At 41.0% G+C, this 23661-nt stretch overlaps 1 protein-coding gene across 1 annotated transcript; it reads right to left on the bottom strand.

Annotated features, from left to right (window-relative positions):
• Positions 1-272: 272 nt before the first annotated feature.
• Positions 273-1054, bottom strand: LOC138869495 (uncharacterized). Its single transcript, XM_070147114.1, has 2 exons — positions 1034-1054; positions 273-659 (listed from the first exon to the last, which is right to left on the bottom strand). Exons 1-2 carry the CDS (start codon positions 1052-1054, stop codon positions 273-275), a joined length of 408 nt encoding a protein of 135 aa, XP_070003215.1.
• Positions 1055-23661: the final 22607 nt, after the last annotated feature.

Consider the following 23661-nt stretch of genomic DNA (forward strand, 5'->3'; position numbering starts at 1 on the left):
TCTCTTCGAGGTAATTTCGAGCCCTTACCCGATCTTTGGTGGCGTGAACTGATTAAACAGAGTTATCTAAAAATAGGTTTCCTAACGCACCTTAATCCGTTAGATGACGACTCTCTTTTTTAACCCTTCCTTTAAAAGAGTTGTCAACGTCGAAACCCGTTTTCATGAGAAAAAGGGGCGCGACATTTAGTCCCTGCCTGACCTTTAGGAGCAGGGCCAGTTTTTTGTGTCATTTCTACTTGTGCATTGCATTCACCTGTATGATGCCCTATTTAAAGGCATTCTTGACAAAAAGATGGTTGCCAATCATAGCTCAATATCTTCTCTTTGTGTTTGCCATCAACATTTTTAATTAGCATTGTCTCAGGAAATGGTTGAGACACATCCATTTCGATCAACATGCGTGCATAAGATATAATTGCTTCTTGGGCTATTAGTTTATCTGTGCAAATCGGTTTCCCTATAGAGCTTGCTATCCTTCCCAGATTTTCCCCCATCCAGTATTGTATAGGCAATCCAGGGAAATTCACCCAAACTGGGATATTGTTCGTAGCTTCCTTGCTCATTTGGAAATCTGGCTCCCATTGCTTCAATATCATTGGCCCATTGTTGAATGTGTATGGTCCATTTCGAAGCACTAGATCTCTATCTTCATCAAACTGAATTTAAAGTTAAAGTAAGCTTCGTTGTGGAGTAATACCTGTGATGTCGATACAAAGTGCCACATACCATACACAAATTTCAGCATCTCCTTAAATAGAGGGGATCCACCTATTACTTATCCAATTAGGCTTGTCCTCCATTTCCTATTTTTCTCCTCCACCTCTATGTAGTTCAGTCTAACTATTTTTATTCCGTCCTTAATGATAGGAGGATAATAGTTCAATTTCAATCCTTGCTATAGTGACCTATTGCCTTGGAAAATGTTAGCTAGGGTTGGTTATGGAGCCCCTAATCCCGCCAAGAATGTTAATTTTCTTACTGCTATAGCCATATCTATCTTATTTTGTACTGGATCTATAGGGATTTTTACCGTCTGAGCTTGTAATTCCATCGGTGCCGTTGATTGCTGATCGTGGCCAACCCTCCACTACTCAAAGTCACGAGAGTGGTCGAAGCAGCTTTTACCCGAGAAGGTCGGGATCAATTTCCATAGGGAGCTAGAAATGGGAATTGGGTTTCTATCTAAGTTCGAGATGCGTAATTGATCTTAATTACACTTCTAATCATAATTGGTCTTTTGATTACTTATAATTTAAAGCTAATAAGATGCTCAATTAAGTTAAGAGTGAAATACTTGAAAGTTGTTTAAATAGTTAAAAGGCACTAGGGAAGTGACTTTCTCCTAGGTGGACACTTGACGGGTTCTCGAGTCTACGGCTAAGTTGTCATGTTAGGGATTACGATATAACCATTACATGATACTATTCACTCTATATCTCTTGATAGTTTGAGTAATTTTGCCCTAATTGACTTTCTCAAGACCAATTGGGTATGATAATTTGTGCAAGCAATTGAGGTTCAAGTCGGGTATTACTATCTCTAGTTTTAACCCTTTAATTGGGGCTATCAATCTCTTGAATACGCCCCAATTTCTTGTTGGACTAATTTTCCTAGACTTAGGCTCTCTTTATCAAGAAGAGCCCAAGTCAAATAGGCACAAATTAGTATTTGCAACCACTAATTCAACTGTGATGACCCAAAAGGTCATCACTTGTGTTGCAAGTGAATTCAGTGTTCCGAGACCTAAAAACCTCCTTTTTACCTCACCTTCATTTACGTGTGTGGTCCGGACCTATATCTGAAAAGCCTTCTATGTGAAAATATGAGAAATAGAAATTTCTAGAGTTAAAATTTGATTATGGTTAACTTTGGTCAATATTTTGAGAAAATGGACTCGGATCCGTGTTCTGACGATCCTAGGAGGTCCGCAATAAAATATGAGACTTGGGCGTATGCCCGAAAATGAATTCCGAGGTTCCAAGCCTTAGAAATCTATTTTTGAAAGATATTATTTTACTGAATTATCTAAGAAATGAAGAAAAGAATTAATGTTTGAAACCATTGTTATCGTGCCCGTATTTTGGTTATGGAGCCCAGTACAAACTTGTTATAGTATTTGAAAGATAAATGTGAAATTTGGTGAAAAACGAAGTTTATTTGACGTGAGTTGGACTTCCGGTTGAAGAGTTATGAACTTTGAGAATTCTTGATGAAAATGTTGAGTTTTGAGGTTTAATTCATGATTTTACATGTTATTTTGATGATGTAATCGCATGAGTAGGTCTATATGATGTCTTTGAGTTAGTATGCCCACTTGGTTTGGAGTTCCAAGGGCTCGGGTGAGTTTCGGGTAGGTTTCGGGATGTCATAGGCTTAAAACATGGATGTTGCAGGTTCAGAGAAGTGCAAATCTCTGAACCCACCAGTGCTAGCCGCATTGGTTTTAGTGTTGTCCGCGGTGGGGGCTGTGCGGCCGCACTCGATTTTGTGCGGTCCGCACAGATTTACTAGTCCGATTTTGGAAGCTTATATCTTTTGATCTACAAGGAATATTGAGATGATTGATAAACAAAAGTTGTAGCCCTTCGTATCTAGTTTCCAGAAAGGTAAAGAAATCACAATTTGGATATATGTAAAGAAAGTTATGGCCCAAATAAGCATGTCACTGCAGACTACTTGGAGAGCTGTGCGGCCGCACTCGATTTTGTGCGGTCCGTACTGGAGGTCTGAGAGGGGTATATTAAAACGTGATTTTCAGTTATTTTTCATTTTTTAAAACCCCAAAAATATAAGAGACGATTTTTCAAATAACCTTTCTTCTCCAAAACATTGGTAAGTGATTTCTAACTCATTTTCTTTACTTCTTAACTTCTTTTTACAAGATTTCATCCTAGAATCTAGGATTTTCATGGTGGAATTGGGAACTTTGGAAAAAAACCTAAGAATATTGAAATTTGGGGAGTTAGACCTCAAATTGTGGTTAGATTCCAAAACCAATTATATATACGGGCTCGGGGGTGAATGGATAATCGGATTTTTGTTCGAACCTTGGGTTTTGACCATGTGGGCCCGAGGGAGATTTTTGACTTTTTGGGGAAAATACTAGAAAACCTATTTTCATGCATTAGAATTGGTATATTTAGCATTTATTAATGTTATTAAGTAAATTGTGGCTAGATACAAGCGAGTTGGAAGTGGAACTAAGAGGTTAAGCGGTAGTTGGAGCTTGATTGTGCTCGTGGCTTTGAGGTAAGTATTTGGTCTAACCTTAGCTTGAGCGATTAAGAGTTGTATCCTATTTGCTATGTGTTATTTTTTGAGTACGACGTATAGGCATGGTGATGAGTATCTATATGTTGGTGTCAAGCACGCCCGTGAGTCTTATAATATGATTAATGTGACTCCGTTTCGTATTGTTCATGCTCTATATGATAATTTCAATTGAGTAATATGACTTATGGTAGATTTATTATTAATTGAACATGTTAGAATGTTGGCTTGAGTTGAGAATTTAATTGATGAACATGGTAGAGCGTTGGCTCAAGTTGAGAATTGAATTGTTGAACATTGTAGAGCATTGGCTTAAGTTGAGAATTGAATTGTTGAATATTGTAGAGCATTGACTCAAGTTAAGAATAGAATTGTTGAACATTATAGAGCATTGGCTCAAGTTGTGAATTGAGTTGTGAAGTAAATGTGAAAGAAGAAAGGAGAGAGAGAATCATGATACTGTCTCCCTTGCTGGGATGTTATTGTTTTTATATTGTTTCCCTTGCCGGGATTTGATTGTTGTACTATTGTTCCTTTGACGGGATTTTATTGTGATTTTATTTATTACCTTGCCCTTATTTCTTGTGATTGTTGTTTGGGTGATGAAGAGTGTTAAAGCACGAAGGGTGATACCGTGTATGATTTTGTGAGGAAGAGTGTAAAGAATGAAGGGTGATGCTGTACCGCACAATGTACAATTCCGTGTCGATTATATTGATTTTATGGTGAGGGTGAGAGTAAAAGATCGAAGGGTGATGCCGTGCACTTGTCCTTGATTTTCCTGATACTTGTTTATAATTGAGTTATGTTGTCCTTTACGTTTGTTTACTGATTTTCTGTTGTTACTTGATTTTATTTCGATGTTATAGATTCCCTTACCCTATTTGCCTTGTGATTGTTGCTTGGGCGAGGAAGAGTGTAAAGCACGAAGGGTGATGCCGTGTATTGTTTTGGTGAGAGAGTGTTAAAGCACGAAGGGTGATGCCGTGCATTGTTTTGGTGAGAGAGTGTTAAAGCACGAGGGGTGATGCTGTGCACCTGTCTTTGATTTCCTGATCTTTATTGATAACTGAGTTACGGTTTCTCTACATTTAATTGCTGATTTCCTGTTGATACTTGTTGTACACCGCAACATGATTCCCCCTTTGTATTTTCAATTGAATTGTGGTGATCCTCATACTTATTTGTTGTTCTTATATTATTATTCGATGTCCCCACATCATGTTACCCCCTCCCATACTTAACTGTACATTACTGTTCTTCTTTTCCGTTGTATACGATTTAACTGCATAGGTTTATTTGGTAGTCTGGTCCTAGCCTCGTCACTACTTCACCGAGGTTAGGCTAGGCACTTACAAACACATAGGGTCGGTTGTGTCGATACTACACTCTGCACTCTTTTGTGCAGATCCGAGTGCTATAGACTTCGAACCGCAGTGAGATTGCTGCTTCGCGTTCATCAGGCGACCAGAGATAGTCCTGCAGGCGTCCGCACGCCTTGGCGTCTCCTTCCATCTATTATTCCTGTTTCTTTTGTATTCCTAGAGACAATGTTGTATTATTTCTTTCATACCTTTAATTGTAGTACTCTTAGACAGTCTGTGAAGTTGTGACACCAGTCTTGGGTAGATTTGTTATGGAATGGTTTTAGCAGTGTTTTTAAAACTTGAAATTAAATCTTCCGCTTTTTAAATTTTGTTGATTATTAACTGTTAGTTCTTAATTGTTAACGGATTTGGAATGGAAACAAGGTAAATAATTCAGTTGGTTAGCTTGCCTAACTTTCACTAGTATGCGCAATCATGACTCCCTAGGGTGGGTAAACCGGGTCGTGACATCAACATTGAAACCATAAATTAGTCTAAATATCAAACACTCCATAGACATTCAAGCCTTAAAACACAAGACCCATCAAATACCCACACTAGGGTTGAGCCACAACCTTAGCTAATGGGTCTAGCTACTATGATAATAGAAAAAAACAAAGAAATAGATGAAGAAAAACCCATAATATTTAATTACAAGCTAAAACTTGAAGATTCAATGATAAAACTATTGTAAAATTACTCAAAATGGTAAAAAGACACTGTTCACGAGCACAACTCTGCTTAAAACTACAACTGATTACCTAAAAATGGGAAAAGAAACTATTTATACTAGGCCGAATTTTCTGGAAAAAAATACCCCTGCGGGGTGCGGTCCGCACAAAATTGAGTGCGGCTGCACTGAGGCTCTTGGCTTAAAACTTCTGCTCTTTGAACTTGGCCACCGCAGGCCGCACAAAATGCACCACCACCGCGGTGGCTTCTATTGCGGTCCGCACAAAAAGGACCGCGAACCGCATTGGCAATGATTCCCAAATTGGCAACTCTCTGAACTCCAGCTTTGCGGACCTCACAATATCGAGTGTGGCCGCAATGACGCCAATGTGGTCCGCATGAAATTCTTTGCGGCCGCATTGCTTCAATTTCTGAAATGAGCACCTCTCTGAACTTCCTTTTTGCGAACTGCACATAATGGAGTGCAGCCGCATTGGTCCTGTTACACTGTGCTTGGACTTGTTCTTGGTACTTGTGCATGTTTCACTCCTTTTTGAGGCGGTTTTGACGAATTGTCACCTTGTTGACCAAAACCTGCAATCAAGTACAATATGTAAGCCTTTGGGACTATTTTGTACACATTTCTAATCTAAACTAAAGTAACAAGGAGTGTAAAATGCATCATAATCCCTAGTTATCAACTCCCCCAAACTTAAGATTTTGCTTGTCCTCAAGCAAACAAAATAAGACCCACCCTTTAAGAGTAAATCCAAGAAAATTCAGCTGACCTAAAGTGACGTCATCTAGCCTCAATTGGGACTAACAATTGCCCTTAATTCAAATGAATTATTAACAACATTCGACCTTTTAAGCATCATGGATTTAGTGCGACACAAGAGCATAAAGAGTTGACTCAACACATCAAAGAAACCCTTTCTATTACTTTGGTCTTTGTAGAACCCAAACTCACACATCCTCAACTCTTCCTAAGCAAACCTCACCTTTAGGATTGTAGCACTCAGAACGAGGTTAATGGAAATGCACTCATCTCTCTCAAAGAAAAGCCACAAGTCCGGCTCTAAGTATCATATGCTTGCCCCTTATGTGAGTCACCACTAATGTAAGCTTTATTCAACTGAAGAACATATAGGGCTTTTGAGAAGACATAGTGAAGGCTTTTGGTTCAGGGTAGGAAATGTTTGGTCTAAGTAGGTTCCATATTCCCTTTAGAACTTCTTTTTCTTCATTTTGACACATATTCTCTTGACTTTTTAAATCCTTTAACTTCTTTCTAAGGGGTTAGAGCGACACACTGTCACTCTTTCTTGTTCATTTCAAATCTTTTTCTCCTTTTTCAACTTCCCACACCTTTCATCTCTTTAATTTTATTGAATCCCTTCATTCTTTTCTACATTGAACATTCTTTTTATCTTTTTGATTTTCTTCCTTTTTCATTGCCTTTCCTTTTCTTCATTTTGTACCTTTTACCACTTTGTTGCATTCCTCGTCTCTTCCCCCAAACTTATGTTTTTTCCTTATGCAAAGGAAATATCAGGTGCCAAGAGAAGATATTTTAGAACGGGTAAAGGCTTGTATCGTGGTTTTTGAAAGAAAAAGTTTTATGGCTCAAAAAAGTTGACTAGGGATTTTATAATTGGTAGACTATGGAAGTGTTCAAGATATCATTTGGATCAAGGAGAACCTATAATCACGTCTCAAGTCAAATTACACTTAGGATTTTGCCTTGAATATTTCAGGGCAAGTTCTAGACTAATGGCTTGGGACTTGGGCTTGCAATTCAAATTCTCACCACACAAGCTATGGGATTGCTAAAGACATAGAGTCGGAGGCCCACAACAAACTTAGCTAAAGATTTGAGCAATACAATGGTCCCGAAAAACCACTTGATGATTATCGTCCAACACAAGAGTCTCAAGATCACAACTTTCACCGTCCTATACATAACGATTTATTTTTTACCATAAGATCAAAGACAAATGCGTTAGGGCCAAGTGAAGCTTTGCTTAAGGCACCCTTACCAACTAACTACTAAAAAGCAAAAAGAAAACAGACTCAAACCCTTAAGAAGGTTGCCATGCCATCCATCGTCAAGAAGAGCCACTTGGTTCACATAAATTCCACCTTTGGAAAGAACCGTGGCATTAAGAAAACCAAAGGCATATTGCAAAAACTCAAAACAAGAAGTTACGAACATAAAATAAGAAACTAAGAAAGGAAAAATGCGGGAAGTAAAATGGATATGTACAATGGGGGATTTAATTGAATATACAATAGGGAAAATAAATATATACATAAGAACATAACTTTATATATAGACCCAAAAGTAAAAAGTACGAAAAATGCAATGAAATGATAAAGTTATATACATACCAAAGGTAAAAAAAAGCATAAAGAAAAAATACTATCATATATACAGTCATCCAAATAGGGCTACCCCCTCAAATGAAAGCTGGCATTGTCCTTAATGCCAACTAACCAAGATAAGCACAAAATAAAGAAGACATGAAAAAGAAACTCCCTATGGGCCCTCCGTCTACATAAGATCCTGAGTCTGGGTCCCTGGGTCCTTTGTCTGCCCGAGAACATATGATTGGCTCCCTGTGATTTGTGGCTCCACTAGGACCTGAGCCTGAACCTAGACTGAGTCCTAGGGCTGGCTGGAGGAACCTCCCTACGGGTCTTCCAACTGTATGACTGCATCATCAGAACGGGGAATCACCCTTTTCCTCTTGGGTGGCCTCTCTGGCTCCTGCTCTGGCTGGGGCTGGGATGCTGGCGCCGGGTCATGTAATAACAGATCCAGAGGCAGGTGATCTGCCTTCAACCTCTCTACCTCCACCCGTAGCTCCTTCACCGACTCTTTTGAAGCTCGAGTCTTTCTCATTTTCTTCGCCTCCCTAGCAATCTCCTTCAATGCCTTTCCATGAGAGTCAACATCATCTATGAGCTTTTTCTGGTTGTCTAGAATCTCCTTTAGAGTGTCCTCAACGGACTATGGACCTGTGATGAAGGAGGTGCTGACTGGGTTGCCACTGTAGTAGATAATATAAATAGCTTAGAAGTAGCTGTCTGCATCCAATTATTGATGCTGGCGAGGGTCTGGCTCAGGCAGTGGGCAGTCAAGAGATATGTAGTGGATGATGAAATCTAAGGAGCTGAAGAAGTAGAGGGTCATAGGGCCATGTCTGCTGTGGTGGAAGGAGGTTGAGTAAGAGCCACTACCACTACTGGCTCTTCAGAATGGCCAGTTGAAGTAGTGGCTTTGCCCTTGTAGTTCTTGCCTTTAAGATTGTCATCACCCTGTAGGCTGTACAAGGAGAACAGTGCTTTTGCTTTCACTTTCATATCAAATTTCTGCTTTTCCACATCTAAGTCCTCAATATACATGGTCAGGAAGTTGGGGAAGGGATAAGATCTGTCACCTTCATTCACCACCCGTGTAATTACCCGGGACATCACATTCCCGATGTTAATCGAGTATCTCGCCATGATCGATGCCACCAATATAGCTTGGGGGATATGGAGTGAGTTGTCGTGAGTGCTAGGGTCTAGACTACTACACACAAATGTTTTCCACCCTTTAGCTTCAAAGTTTAATGTTCTCCTCAGAATTTTTACTCCCACCGTTAACCAATCTGGGGTGGTACCTGGGATTGCCAAGTACTCTGCCAACCAAGGACGAGCAGCCTCACCCAATACCACCTTCTCCAAATACAATGACTCATCCACCATCGGGAATCCCAAGTAATCATTTATTGTATTGTCATCAAATTTCACCTTTAAGTTCCGCACTTTGGTCACTGTGGTGCCCTTTTTGATGTGGGCACCATTCATGTAAAACTTCTTCACCAAGTGCTCATTGGCATCCTCCACATGGCCTATGAAATAATTCAATCTAGCTCTCTCTCTGAACTGCCTCAACACATTGGGGTTGTAAGGCAAAAGGTTCCGGGTGATGAATTTACGCTCAGGTATCAATTTCCTTTCGGGACACCACTCTTTGAACTTGTGGTAGGCCACTTCACTCATGAACCTGTCCTGCCATGCCTTCGGTTTTCTTGTTCTCTCTACCCCTCCTACTTGGGGCTCACCCCCTTCTACTTCTTCCCCTTCTTCTTCTACGGGCCCCTCCCCGGATAGAGAAGTTGTATGAGAGGTGGAATATTCATTGCCACTGCCTGCAGCTGAGCCCTCAGACGACTCAGAAGATATGCGTACTGATGCTTGGGCAGTGGGAGAGACTGGAGGTGTATCCCTCAACCTGTTTCTCTCCGGCCAGTCAGGAACATACTCTAGCACGGAGTCTGACGATGCCTCCCGGGAAGGCTCATACTCACTCCCCGATTGATCAATGGCTCTGTCAGCAGCCTTTTTGAGCCTCCTAGTGTTTTTGATCTTTTGTCGGGCTTGCGAGGTCAGTTTGATCATACCCTTTCCTCTACCCCGGGAGGATTCTCCTTTGCCCTATTGTTTTCTACCATCGCCTCGTGATTGAACCATTGTCTGCAAGCAACATTCAGTTGAGTCTTGTAGTATCAGTAGAATCAATGAAATTCAGAATTGCAGGAAAATTATTGTAGACACTCAAAAGTTGTAGACCACGGACCGCACAAAATGAGGTGCGACTGCAAAGAGGCTACCGCGGACCGCACAGAATCCATTGTGGTCCGTACTGAGGTGGGGTTCAAACTGCCCACTCTCTGAATCTATGCACGACGGACCACACAAAATACATTGCGGTCTGCATTGAGGCACGGTGGACCACACAAAATCCATTGTGGCCGCGGTCCTCAAGTGTCCGCTTTCAGAACTTATTCCACCGCGGTCCACACAAAATAGTATTGTGGACCGCACAGAGGCACCGCGGACCGCACAAAATCCACTGCGATCCGCGATGAGTGCCTTGCAGCAACACCAACCTAGGGTTCAAGTTTTTCACATTTTTAGTCCAAATGTTTACCTATTAATGATTCCATAGGTGTTGCATCAGTGTTTTAACTAATTAGTCCTAATTAAAACATGATTTAACTAACCTATGCTACGGAATTGAAAGAAAAACGGGAAGGAAAGGAAAGGAAGAAAGACTAAGAAAAATAAAAATTCAAAGAAATAACAAAATTAAACAACTGAGAAGGAAATAAAGTTACCAGAATTGAGGTGCAATCTTGATTAATGAGCCTTAGCAGTTAATTTCGTGCAACTAGAGGGATGAACATTAATTTTTCAAGCTTTGAGAGTAAAAAGGTCGCAAAATTCAAATTGAGGGCCTCAGGTCCTATTTATAGAAAAAGGACCTAGGGCCCATCTCACCTACCCACCGCGGACCGCACAAAATGGCACCGCGGTCCATGGTACTCAGAAACATAAAGCGTTGGGAAGTTGGCCACTGCGGACCGCAAGAAATCCAGTGCGGCCGCAGTGGTCCACCGCGGACCGCACAAAATGCAATGCGGCCGTAGTGGAAAACTTCAGAGACTCCTCACTTTTGATAAATCACTCTGCGGTCCGCATTGAATTCTAGCTGCCGCACAAAATGAAGTGCGGTCCGCATTGCAAACTTCAGAGAATGATCATTTTTCCAAAACTTAGTCCTGCACTGCATCAACACAATCATACGACATCTCACAACCAGTCAGTCCAAAAATAAATCCTACTCTACAAGGAAAATCAAAGAAAAACAAAAAGAAAGACACATGGGTTGCCTCCCAAGAAGCGCCTGATTTAATATCAGGGCACGACGTAGGTTACCATCAAATCACTTTAGATGAAGAAGTGCCAGCACATGGCTGTCATCAATGTTGCTCAGGTAGTGCTTGATCCAGTGCCCATTAACTCTGAAAACCTCCCCATTTTTGTTCTTCAAGTTAAGTGCACCAAAGTGAGTCACAAACACCACTTCAAAAGGTCCGCTCCATTTCGACTTAAGCTTTCCCGGAAACAGACGTAACCAAGAATTGAATAAGAGAACCAAATCACCCACTTTGAACTCCTTGCCATGAGCATATTGATCATGAGGGTACTTCATCTTGTCCTTGTACTAGGATGAACTGGAGTAGGCATGGAATCAGAATTCATCAAGTTCATTAAGCTGCTCCATACGAAGATTTGCTACCACAACATACCAATCGGAGTCTTGTAAGCAGTCGTATAAGCCCATAGAGCATCATCCAACTTCTTTGACCATTCAGTCCTATTTGCATTGACCATCTTTGACAATATACTCTTGATTTCCCTGTTTGAGACTTTAACTTGGCCACTCACTTGAGTATTATAAGGTGTAGAAACTTTGTGGTTGACACCATACTTTGCAAGCAAAGTGTCAAAAGCTCTATTGCAAAAATGAGACCCCCCATCACTTATGATAGCACGAGGAGTGCCAAACCTTGTAAAAATGCTCTTCTTGAAAAATGCAACAACACTCCGGGCCTCATTGTTGGGTAAAACTACGGCTTCAACCCACTTTGAAACATAGTCAACTGCCACAAGAATGTATGTGTTCCCACACAAGCTAACAAACGGGCCCATAAAATCAATGCCCCATACATCAAAAATATCAACTTCAAGGATGGTATTGAGAGGCATCTCATCTTTCTTCGAAATTCCACCCGCTCTTTGACATTCATCACACCTATTCACAAGTTCACTTGCATCTTTGTACAAAGTTAGCCAATAAAACCCACATTTAAGAACTTTGGAAGCTGTCCTCGCCCTGCCATGATGGCCACCATAGGGAGAGGAATGACAAGCCTCTAAGATACTCAATTGCTCCTCCTCTGAGACACACCTTCGGATCACACCATCCGTGCAAATCTTGAACAAGTACGGCTCATCCCAATAGAAATCCAAATTATCCCATTTGAGCTTATTCCTTTGATTAGAAGAGAGCACACACTATTATTCCAGTCACAAGGAAATTAGCAATGTTCACAAACCATGGCATACCATTCACAGACACCGAAAGGATTTGTTCGTCGAGAAATGAATCATTGATCTCTAGGCCATCACGAGGCCTCCCCTCCTCCTCCAAGAGGGATAAGTGGTCCGCCACTTGGTTTTCACTACTCTTCCAGTCCACAATCTCCAAATAAAACTCTTGAAGTAACAAGACCCATCGTACTAGTCTAGCTTTGGAATCCTTATTCGTCATCAAGTACTAAAGTGCGGCATGATCGGTATGAACTATGACCTTGGCACCCATAAGATATAGCCGAAAATTATCCATCGCGAACACAATAGCCAAAAGCTCTTTCTCAGTCACCGCGTAGTTCACTTGAGCATCATTCATTGTCTTGCTCGCATAATACACCGGATGAAATATTTTGTTCACTCTTTGACTCAAAACCGCCCCAACCGCAACATCGCTCGCATCACACATGAGCTCGAAAGACAAGCTCCAATTAGGTGCAGTAATAATTGGAGTGGTGGTCAACATGTGCTTGAGAAGTTCAAAGGCTTGCATACATCTCTCATCGAACACAAATTTGACATCTTTTTCCAATAACTTGCATAAGGGATTCACTACCTTCGAAAAGTCTTTGATAAATCTCCGGTAGAACCCCGCATGTCCAAGAAAACTTCTAACTCCCTCGATAGAGGTAGAGGGAGGGAGCCTTGAAATCACATCAATTTTTGCTTTGTCCACCTCTATACCATGTTTCAAAATTTTATGCCCAAGAACTATGCCCTCCTCAACAATGAAGTGGCATTTCTCCCAATTAAGAACAAGATTGGTTTCTTCACAATGGGCCAACACTCTATCAAGATTTTTCAAGCATTCCTCAAATGAATCACCCACAACACTAAAGTCGTCCATGAACACCTCCAAAATATCTTTCACCATATCCGTGAAAATGTCCATCATGCACCACTGAAATGTAGCAGGTGCATTACATAACCCAAAAGGCATCCTAGAAAAGGTAAAAGTGCCATATAGACAAGTGAATGTGGTCTTCTCCTGATCTTTTGGAGCAATCAAGATTTGGTTGTATCCAAAATACCCATCCAAAAAATAGTAGAAGGCATGCCCAACAAGTCGATCTAACATCTGATCAAGAAAAGGCAATGGAAAGTGATCCTTGCAGGTCATTTTATTCAACTTGCAGTAGTCCATGCATACCCTCCACCCGGTGACGGTCCTTGTAGGAATCAACTCATTTTGCGAATTTTCAACCACGGTCATGCCACCCTTCTTCGGTGCACATTGCACCGACGAAGTCCAAGAGCTATCAGATATGGGGTAAACAACCTTGGCATCCAACCACTTGATCACCTCCTTTTTAAAAACTTTTTGCATTGCTTCATTCAACCTCCTTTGATGTTCCAAGGAGGGCTTTGCGTCATCTTCCAGAATAATCTTGTGCATACAGAATATGGGGCTTATTCCCCGAATATCAGCTAAGGTCCATCCAATTGCCTTCTTTCGCTTTTGAAGCACCGCCAATATGGCATCAACCTACATGTTAGTAAGACAAGAGGAAATAATAACTGGAAAAGTAGAACTAGGGCCTAAGAACTCATACCTGAGGTGTGGAGGTAGCGACTTCAACTCCAACACTGGAGGTTCCTTAATTGAAGGTTTTGTTGGTGGAGTCTTCCTATTCTCAAGGTACAAAGATAGTTTCCTAGGCTCATAAGAGTACGAGCCCATCCCATGTAAAGCATTCACACACTCTACTCAGCCATCATCATCATTTACATCAAGATTCAACAATACGGTCTCTAGAGGGTCCTCCACATTGATTATTTCACTAGTATCATCAACTATCACTGCCGTGACAAGGCCCACAAAAGAGCACACCTCAGAACTGTTGGGCTGCTTCATTGACTTGCACACATGAAAGACCACTTTCTCATTACCCACACGGAAGGTGAGTTCCCCTACTTCCACATCAACTAAGGCCTTCCTAGTAGCAAGGAAAGGTCTCCCCAATATGATTGGAACTTCATAATCTACCTCACAATCCAAGATCACAAAATTAGTTGGCAAGATAAATTTGTCCACCAGGATAAGGACATCATCAATAATACCCAATGGTCTCTTTATAGTTCTATCTGCCATTTGCAATCTCATGGAAGTCGGCCTCGGTCGCCCAATACCCAAAGTCTTAAAAACTGAGTAGGGCATCAAGCTGATACTTGCCCCCAAATAACATAGAGCTTTAGCAAAGTCCGCACTCCCAATGGTACAAGGAATGGTGAAAGCACTGGGATCTTCTAGCTTCGGGGCCATTGAGTGCACTATTGCACTAACTTGGTGGGTCATCTTGGTAGTTTCACAATCCATGGATCTTTTCTTTGTCACCAAGTCCTTCATGAATTTAGCATAGCCCGGTATTTGTTCAAGAGCCTCCACCAAAGGCACATTAATAGATAAGCTCTTCATTATATCAATAAACTTTTTAAACTGATTATCATTTTTCTACTTCGTGAGCCTTTGAGGATAAGGTGGAGGTGGCCTTGGCAAAGGAACCTTGGCTTTAGGCACAACCGGCTTTGGCATGTCTATTACGTGTTCCCTAGAAGGGTTCACATCATTCTGAGTCTCCATCTCGGCATCGTGAATATCAATCCTTACTTCTTCATTCACATTTTCATCAATCACATTTTTAACCACCAAAGGAATCTTATCTTCTTGCAACTCAACTTCTTCATTCAAAATTGCCTTTTGCTTTGAGGCATTCACATCACCGCCTCTCCCACTTCTTGTAGTTACCGCCATAACATGATTGTTCCCACCCTTCAGGTTAACTACCATATCACTTGGTAGAGCCCCCTTAGGACGAGTATTCAAGGACTGTGAGATTTGGCCTAATTGAATCTCCACATTTCTGATTGAGGTATTGTGGGAAGCCAACTGAGCATCAGAGTCCGCATTATTTTTCATCATTTGTTCAAACATCATTTCAATTCTCTCCATTTCATTGTTGGAGGAAATAGGACCTTGGGATGGAAATGGGGGTGGATTGTTCGGTTGTTGATACATTGGGGACCTTTGAAAGCCTTGCCCCCGATTTCCTTGATTGCCATTGTTCCAACCTCCCTGATTGTTGTTACCACCCCAGTTGTTTTTATTTCCATTCCAATTACCTTGATTGTTCTAATTACCCCAATTGGAATTCTGTTTATTGTTCGCCCAATTACCATTGCCTTGGGGTCTCCATTGTTGTTGGTTGGAAGAATTGCCCATTTGTCCTTGATAATTGTTCACGTATTGCACTTCTTCATTCTGCCCATCATAACCGTCATCTTGGAATCCACCACAATCATTGTCAAATTGATCTGAACTCCCTTGGTTCTGTTGACACTACAAAAAAAATTGGATTTAGCTACGAACGTCGTCGCTAATCTGTCGCTAAAATGCTCGTTGCTAGAAGAGTCTTTTGTTAATCCGTCACTAAATGAGATTAGCGATGGATTTTTCTGTTTAGCTACAGATTTTGTCCATCGCTAAACCATGGTTTTTTAGTAGTATGACCTCTTTGCATTCTTTTGTTCACTAGCATGTTGACACCCTCCATGGCATTTACTTGGCGAGTATTTTGAACTTGTTTTAACTGTGCTTTTGCTAGCTGGTTCATTGTAGTTGTCAGCTCTGCTATGGCCTGCCCATGGTCATGTAGATCTTTGTGCAAGTGAGTGACCGTGGGGTCACCTTGGGGCACATTGGCTCTACTTTGCCAAGCGGAGGACGTGTCAGCCATCTTGTCAAGAATGTCACAAGCCTCATCATAAGACAGCTTCATGAAGTTTCCCCCAGCAAGTTGGTTCACTGTGCACTGGTTTGTTGTGTTAATGCCCTGGTAGAAATTCTGTTGGATCATTGCCTCAGTCATATCATTGTTGGGAATTCCTTTACCATGGTCCTATATCTCTCCCAAATCTCATGTAAAAGTTCGGTGGGCTCCTGCTTGAAAGCTAAGATTTCATCTCTCAATGCTGCTATGTGCCCTGGTGAGAAAAACTTTGCAATGAAATTATCCGCCAACTCATCCCAAGTAGTGATGGAATGGTTGGAAAGTATCTCAAGCCAATCCAATGCCTTCCCTCTAAGTGAGAAAGGGAAGAGTCTCAACTGAAGTGCATCCTCGGACACATTAGTTTGCTTGCTACCCCAATAGGTATCCACAAAACCTTTGAGATGTTTTCAAGCATTCTGATTAGTGGCGCCCATGAAATACCCATGCCGCTCCAGCAATGTCAGCATCACATTTCTAATTTGAAAATTGCTCGCCCGGATCCGGGATGGGACAATTGCACTTGCATAGCCTTGGTTTAGACTCGAGAATCCACTATTGGGGGTGGCGGGGGAGGTTCTGTATTATTATCATTGGCATGTTGGCCTCTCCTTTGAGCTTGAGGTACTATATGAACCTCATCATCGATATTGTCATCTATCTCCTCCCCCGACGGAATATCTCCAAGAGGTGCGTTGTTTGCTGCCATTTAGTACGTGAAGTTGTGAAACACACAAATTAGTAACACAGAAGGAAAAAAGAACAATACACAAAACTATTTAGATAGATAGCCAAAATCGTTAGCTACCCGACAACGACGCCAAAAAGTGATCGAAGCCAACCCTGCACAACTCCAAAGTAGTGAGAGTGGTCGAAGCAGCTTTTACCTGAGAAGGTCAGGATCGATTTCCACAGGGAGCTAGAAATGGAATTGGGTTTCTATCTAAGTTCGAGATGAGTAATTGCACTTCTAATCATAATTGGTCTTTTGATTACCTCTAATTTAATGCTAATAAGATGCTAAATTAAGCTAAGAGTGAAATACTTGAAAGTTGTCTAAATAGTTAAAGGCACTAGGGAAGTGACTTTCTCCTAGATGGACACTTGACGGGTTCTCGAGTCTAAGGCTAGGTTGTCATGTTGGGGATTACGATATAGCCATTGCACGGTACTACTCACTCTATACCTCTTGGTAGTTTGAGTGATTTTACCCTAATTGACTTTCCCAAGACCAATTAGGTATGATAATTTGTGCAAGCAATTGAGGTTCAAGTCGGGTATTACTATCTCTAGGTTTAACCCTTTAATAGGGGCTATAAATCTCTTGAATATGCCCCAATTCCTTGTTGGACTAATTTTCCTAGACTTAGGCTCTCTTTCTCAAGAAGTGCCCCAGTTAAATAGGCATAAATTACTGTTTGCAAGCACTAATTCAACATTGAAACCATAATTAGTCCAAATATCAAACACCCATAGACATTCAAGCCTTAAAACACAAGACTCATCAAATAACCATACTAGGGTTAAGCCACAACCCTAGCTAATGGATCTAGCTACTCATGATAATAGAAGAAAACAAGAAAATAGATGAAGAAAAACCCATAATATTTAATTACAAGCTAAAACTTGAAGATTCAATGATAAAACTGTTGTAAAATTACTCAAAATGGTAAAAGACACTGTTCACGAGTGCAGCTCTTCTTAAAACTACAATTGATGACCTAAAAATAGGAAAAGAAACTATTTATACTAGGCCGAATTTTCTAGACAAAAATACCCCTATGGGGGTAGTGCGGTCCGCACAAAATCGAGTGCAGCCGCACTGAGGCACTTGGCTTAAAACTTTTGCTCTCTAAACATGGCCACCGCGGGCCGCACAAAATGCACCGCGGCCGCGGTGGCTTCTGTTGCGGTCCACACAAAAAAGTTTGCGGACCACATTGGCAATGATTCTCAAATTGGCAACTCTCTGAACTCCAGTTTTGCGGACCGCACAATATCGATTGCGGCCGCAATGAAGCCAATGCGGTTCGCATGAAATGCTTTGCGGCCACATTGCTTGAATGTCTGAAATGAGCACCTCTCTGAACTTCCTCTTTGCAGGCCGCACAGAATGGAGTGCGGACGCATTGGTCTTGTTACACTGTGCTTGGACTTGTTCTTGGTACTTGTGCATGTTTCATTCCTTTTTGAGCTGGTTTTGACGAATTGTCACCTTGTTGACCAAACCCTGCAATCAAGTACAACATGTAAGCCTTTGGGACTATTTTGTACACATTTCTAATCAAAACTCTAGTAAGAAGGAGTGTAAAATGCGTCATAATCCCTAGTTATCAATTGCTTCCTCACCTGGCCATGTAATTTGGAGCACTACCAATTCCTTGCATCCAATGGAATAATTGGACAAACCCTAGGTTTTGGGGGATTCCCGTTTTCGGGGTAACAAGCCTGGTATCATCTTCATCTGCCTTATCTTCTTCATCCGTAGTCTTTGCCATAGCTGTGAGCACATAATTTTTGCCCGACTAAAAATACTTCTACAAATTAACAAAAATAGATTTTTCTAATTAATTTAATTTTTATAGAATTTTTAGAGATTTCTTGTTAATTTTTATTTGCATTTAGTTGCATATTTAATATTTCAAAATTACAAGAAAATACCACAAAATGCCAAAAAGTTCATGCATTGCATTTTAGGTTTTTATTTGCATTTTTAGGATTAAGTTTTTAATTAATTGCATTATTAAACAAAAATCATAAAAATATTGTTCATTGCTACATTTTTAGTTCTAGTTTTAAATTAGTAATTTCCTTTCATTAGATTTATAGTTAATTAATTGTTCAAATGTTAGAAATAGTTAATTAAGTTTATTTCACAAATTAAATTTTGATTTAGGACCTAATCTAGGTTTATAATTAATTAGATTAAGATTTAAATTTAAAGGGAAAAAAAGAAAACAAAGAAATGTATGGTCATTGTTTGAAATTGGGCCAAAGAGACTTCAGTAGCCCATTTAACCCTTGATACGCCCTTGGTCCAACCCACTTCATCTGGTCCAAACCCCTAATACCAAAAAACGACCCCGTTTTTCCCAAAGTCACCCAATCCCTTGATCAGTTGTGATCTAATGGTTCAGAACTAACCTTTTGTAACGACCCGACCGGTCGTTTCATGAGTTACCACTCTGTTTTCTCTATTTTTGCTTCTTATTATTTTGTTCAGTTGTATTATATGTGATTGGGTTGATTGGTTCGGGTTCGGAGAGGTTTTGGTAAGGTCTGAGACACTTAGTCTCTTTTGAGTAAGCTTAAGTTGGAAAAGTCAACCAGATGTTGAATTATGTGAATAAGGGCTCGGATGTGAATTCTGATAGTTCGAATAGCTTCGGAAGATGATATGGGACTTAGGAGCGTAATTAGAATATCTTTTGGAAGTCCGGAGTAGATTTAGGCTTGAATTGGCGAAATTGGAATTTTGTCGTTTTTCGGTCGGTAGGTGAGATTTTGATTTAGGGGTCGGAGTGAAATTCTGAATGTTGGAAAAGGTCTGTTGTGTCATTTGTGATGTGTGTGAAAAAATTCAGGTCATTCAGACGAGGTTTGATAGACTTTTTGATCGAAAGCGGAATTTGGAAGTTTTTGGAATTCTTAGGGTTGAATCCGATGTGATTTTGGTATTTTGATGTTGTTTTGAGCATTTCGAACGTTAGAACAAGTTTGAATGAGATTATGGGATATGTTGGCATGATTTGTTGAGGTCCCGAGGGCCTCAGGTGAGTTTCGGGTGATTAAACGGATCTTTTCAATTGAAAAAGATTGCAGAAAATCTACTGTTAGTGTTTCAGACAATTGTGCTTCACGTTCGCGAGTGGACCCTCGCGTTCACGAAGGGTTGGGGTGTGAGGCAGGAGCGTTGGCCTTCGCGTTTGCGATGAGGGTCCCGCATTTGCGAAGGGCTGGGTCATTGTTCACCGCATTCGCGATGGGGATATAACGTGACATTGCGTTTGCGAGGGGTGGTCACGTTCACGTAAGAGGATTTTTGGTCAACGATATTTTTGTGCTTCGCGAACGCGAGACTTTGACTGCGTTCGTGAAAAAGGATTTCAAATCACTGGGCAGAATGTTTAAAAAGCCATTTCGAGATTTTTGGCCTAAGTTCACCATTTGTGACTCGGGTTTGGAGCTTTTTGAGAGAGATTGAAGAGGGAATCAAAGAGAACTTCTTGGAGGTAAAAATTATGGACTTAATACTCGATCCTATTGTGATTTCTACCTAATTAAACATGAAATTTGGGGGATTTGAAGCCTAAATTGGGGAGTTAGGGCTTTGAAACTTGAGACCTTAATCTAGGGATTTGAGGGGCCATTTGTGGTCGGATTTTGGTATTCTTGGTATGTATGAACTCGTGGGAGAATGAGGATTCCGTTGATGTGATTTTTATTGAATTTCGAGACATGGGCCTGGGGGTCGGGTTGGACCAATTTCGGGATTTTTTGTATAATTTGATTATTTTCGCATGGGCTTCGTTCCCTTTGCATATTCTAATGTTATGATTCTGATTTTGGGTAGATTCGGCATGAGTTGAGGCCGAGGCGAGAGGCAAAGGTGTCATAGAGTAGTATTTCATCCGGTTTGAGGTAAGTAACCATTGTAAATCTAAAACTGAGGGTACAAAACCCCGACATTTTGTATTATTTTGAAATGAGGTGACGCGCATGCTAGGTGATGAGCGTGTGGGCGTGCACCGATAGAGAATATGACTCGGTCCATCTCGTAGCAACTATTAAGCCGCGTATTTGATTTGAAACATTATGATAGCACGTATTTTAGAGATGGATACTATGTTATGGGATGTATGCTATGTTTGGGGCCTTGTGCCGATCTATTGAGATCCTTAGGGGCATTTTTACTATTTTCCTCACTCTATCCATTTGAAAGCATATCCTCAGTCATATTTTACCTGTTTATTGTTTAAACATGGCTTTTATCACTCTACTTTTTAAAATGTGAAAACTATTTGGGCTGAGGTTCCCTGATTTCCACTGTAATGCCCGAGTGGTTGTGAGGTTAATGATTGTGAGAGGTTGAGGACCTAATGGTGAGGGTTATATATATTACAGATTGGGCTGCACGCCGCAACAATATTATATGTATATATTATGGACGGGTTACATGCCGCAACGATACTTATAAGGATTGGGCTGTATGCCGCAATGATATATATATATATATTGGATTGGGCTGCGCGCCACAACGATATGACACTTAGGATGTAGCAGCCCCTCCAGAGTTCGTACACCCCTAGTGAGCGTAGTCGACTATAAACCATGGATTGGGCTGCACGCCGCAGCTATTATTATGATTATGACTATTATGAGATATTATTGAGCCAGAATTTTGAGTGTGAGTACTGTGTGACGAGAGCTGAGTCACGAGTGACCGAGAGGCTTACTCAAGAGGCTATATATATGAGTGATACCTTGCCCGAGGGGCCCATTTATGACATTTTGCTAATTTCACTCTTCTTTTTATAATAAGCCTCTATTGAAAACTGCTAAGTAAATTATTTCAAAGTATTTCAACTGAAATTGAAGTTTTACGAAGAAGTTGGCTTTTTGAACTTTTGAGTTGATTTGATACTCTGTGGTATACCCTTACATATGATTTTTTTACTGCTCGTCACTACACTCAAATCTTATTTACTCTAGTTACTTACTGAGTTGGCGTACTCACGTTACTCCCTGCACCTTGTGTGCAGATCTAGGTGCCCGAGCGGCAGAGTGAGGGTTCCCAACATTATCTGAGCTTACCGGAGATTGCAAGGTAGCTGCATGGCATCCGCAACCCTGCTTTTCTCCTTCATATCCTTGTTTTCTGCATTTTTAGACTTGTTATGTATTAGACAATCAGACTAGTTGTATCTAAAGGCTCTAGACCTGTGACACCAGATGGTTGGGCTATGTTGGTTTGATGTTTTACTGTTTTCCGCACATTTCAGTGATTTAGATAATTCTTACAAAAAATTGAGACTTAATTAATGTTAGAAAAATGTTTTTATCAAAAGAAATTTACTGTGGATACTTGATTGGGTTGGCTTGCCTAGTATTGTGATCGCCATCACGACCGGGTATTTGGAGTCGTGACAAGTTCGTATCAGAGCCTAGGTTACATAGGTCTCGCGAGTCATGAGTCGGTTTAGTAGAGTCTCACGGATCGGTACAGAGATATTTGTATTTATCCTCGGGAGGCTGCAGAACCTTTAGGAAAAAACTTCTCATTCTTGAATTTTGTCGTGCAAATCTGTTGATTCTAGTACTAAACTTCTGTTATTCTATTCTCTCACAGATGGTGAGGACACGTGCCTACCGGTCAGGATGGACGACCATCAGTACCACTAGTTGGGGCTACTAGAGGCCGAGGACGTGGCCGAGGCCGTGGTAGGGGTAGAGGTGTAGTCCACACCGCAACTAGGGCAGTACCGACAGATCCACTAGCTACTCTAGTTTAGGATCAGGTCCCAGTTGTGGATGCTCTAGCGGCACCAGTTCAGGCGCCAGCTGTGCCTATTGTGATTTCAGGACTTCAAGAGGCTTTAGACTTGTGACACCAGATGGTTAGGCTGTGTTGGTTTGATGTTTTACTTTTTTCCGCGCATTTTAGTGATTTAGATAATTCTTATGAAAAATTGAGACTTAATTAATGTTAGAAAAAGGTTTTTATCAAAAGAAATTTACTGTGGATACTTGATTGGGTTGGCTTGCCTAGCATTGTGATAGGTGCCATCACGACCGTGTATTTGGGGTCGTGACAAGTTGGTATCAGAGTGGTTGGCAGAGATCTATATCCGGAAGATTGTTCATTTGCATGGTGTCAGTTTTCATCATTTCAGATAGGGGCACTCAGTTTACTTCTCGATTTTGGAGGTTGGTACAACGAGAGCTGAGTACTCATGTTAAGTTGAGCACAACTTTTCATCCTCAGACAGACGGGTAGTCCGAGTGCACTATATAGATATTGTAGGACCTATTGCGTGCTTGTATCATTTATTTTGGAGGGTCATAGGATCAGTTTCTACCGCTCGTAGAATTTGCTTATAACAACAGTTACCAGTCGAGTATTCAGATGGCTCCATATGAGGCTTTGTATGGGAGGCGGTGTAGATTTCCAGTTGGTTGGTTGAGCCGGGTGAGGCTTTGGGTACAGACCTGGTGCAGGATGCTTTAGACAAGGTGAAGGTGATCCAGGAGAGGTTTCGTACAGTGCAGTCGAGACAAAAGAGTGATGTTGATAGGAAGGTTCGGGATGTGTCCTACATGGTTGGTGAGAAGGTTCTGTTGAAGATTTCACCCATTAAGGGTGTTATGAGATATAGGAAGAAGGGTAAATTGAGTCTTCGGTTCATTGGGCCTTTTGAGGTGCTTCAGAGGATTGGGGAGGTGGCTTATGAGCTTGCTTTACTACCCAGCTTGTCGAATGTGCATCCAGTATTTCATGTTTCTATGATTCGGAAGTATATTGGCGATCCATCTCATGTTTTGGATTTCAGCACTGTTCAGTTAGATGATGATTTGACTTATGATGTGGAGCTAGT

The sequence above is a fragment of the Nicotiana sylvestris genome, chromosome 5 (assembly GCF_000393655.2).
Source record: "Nicotiana sylvestris chromosome 5, ASM39365v2, whole genome shotgun sequence".
Lineage (NCBI taxonomy): Eukaryota > Viridiplantae > Streptophyta > Magnoliopsida > Solanales > Solanaceae > Nicotiana > Nicotiana sylvestris.

What these genes read in the sequence shown, in the direction of transcription:
- LOC138869495 (XM_070147114.1), bottom strand. Translation starts at nt 1,054, where the DNA reads ATGGAATTACAAGCTCAGACG. An exon ending in TGGAATTACAAGCTCAGACG is followed by an intron (nt 660 to 1,033) that starts GTAAAAATCCCT and finishes CTTTAAATTCAG; the next exon opens with TTTGATGAAGATAGAGATCT.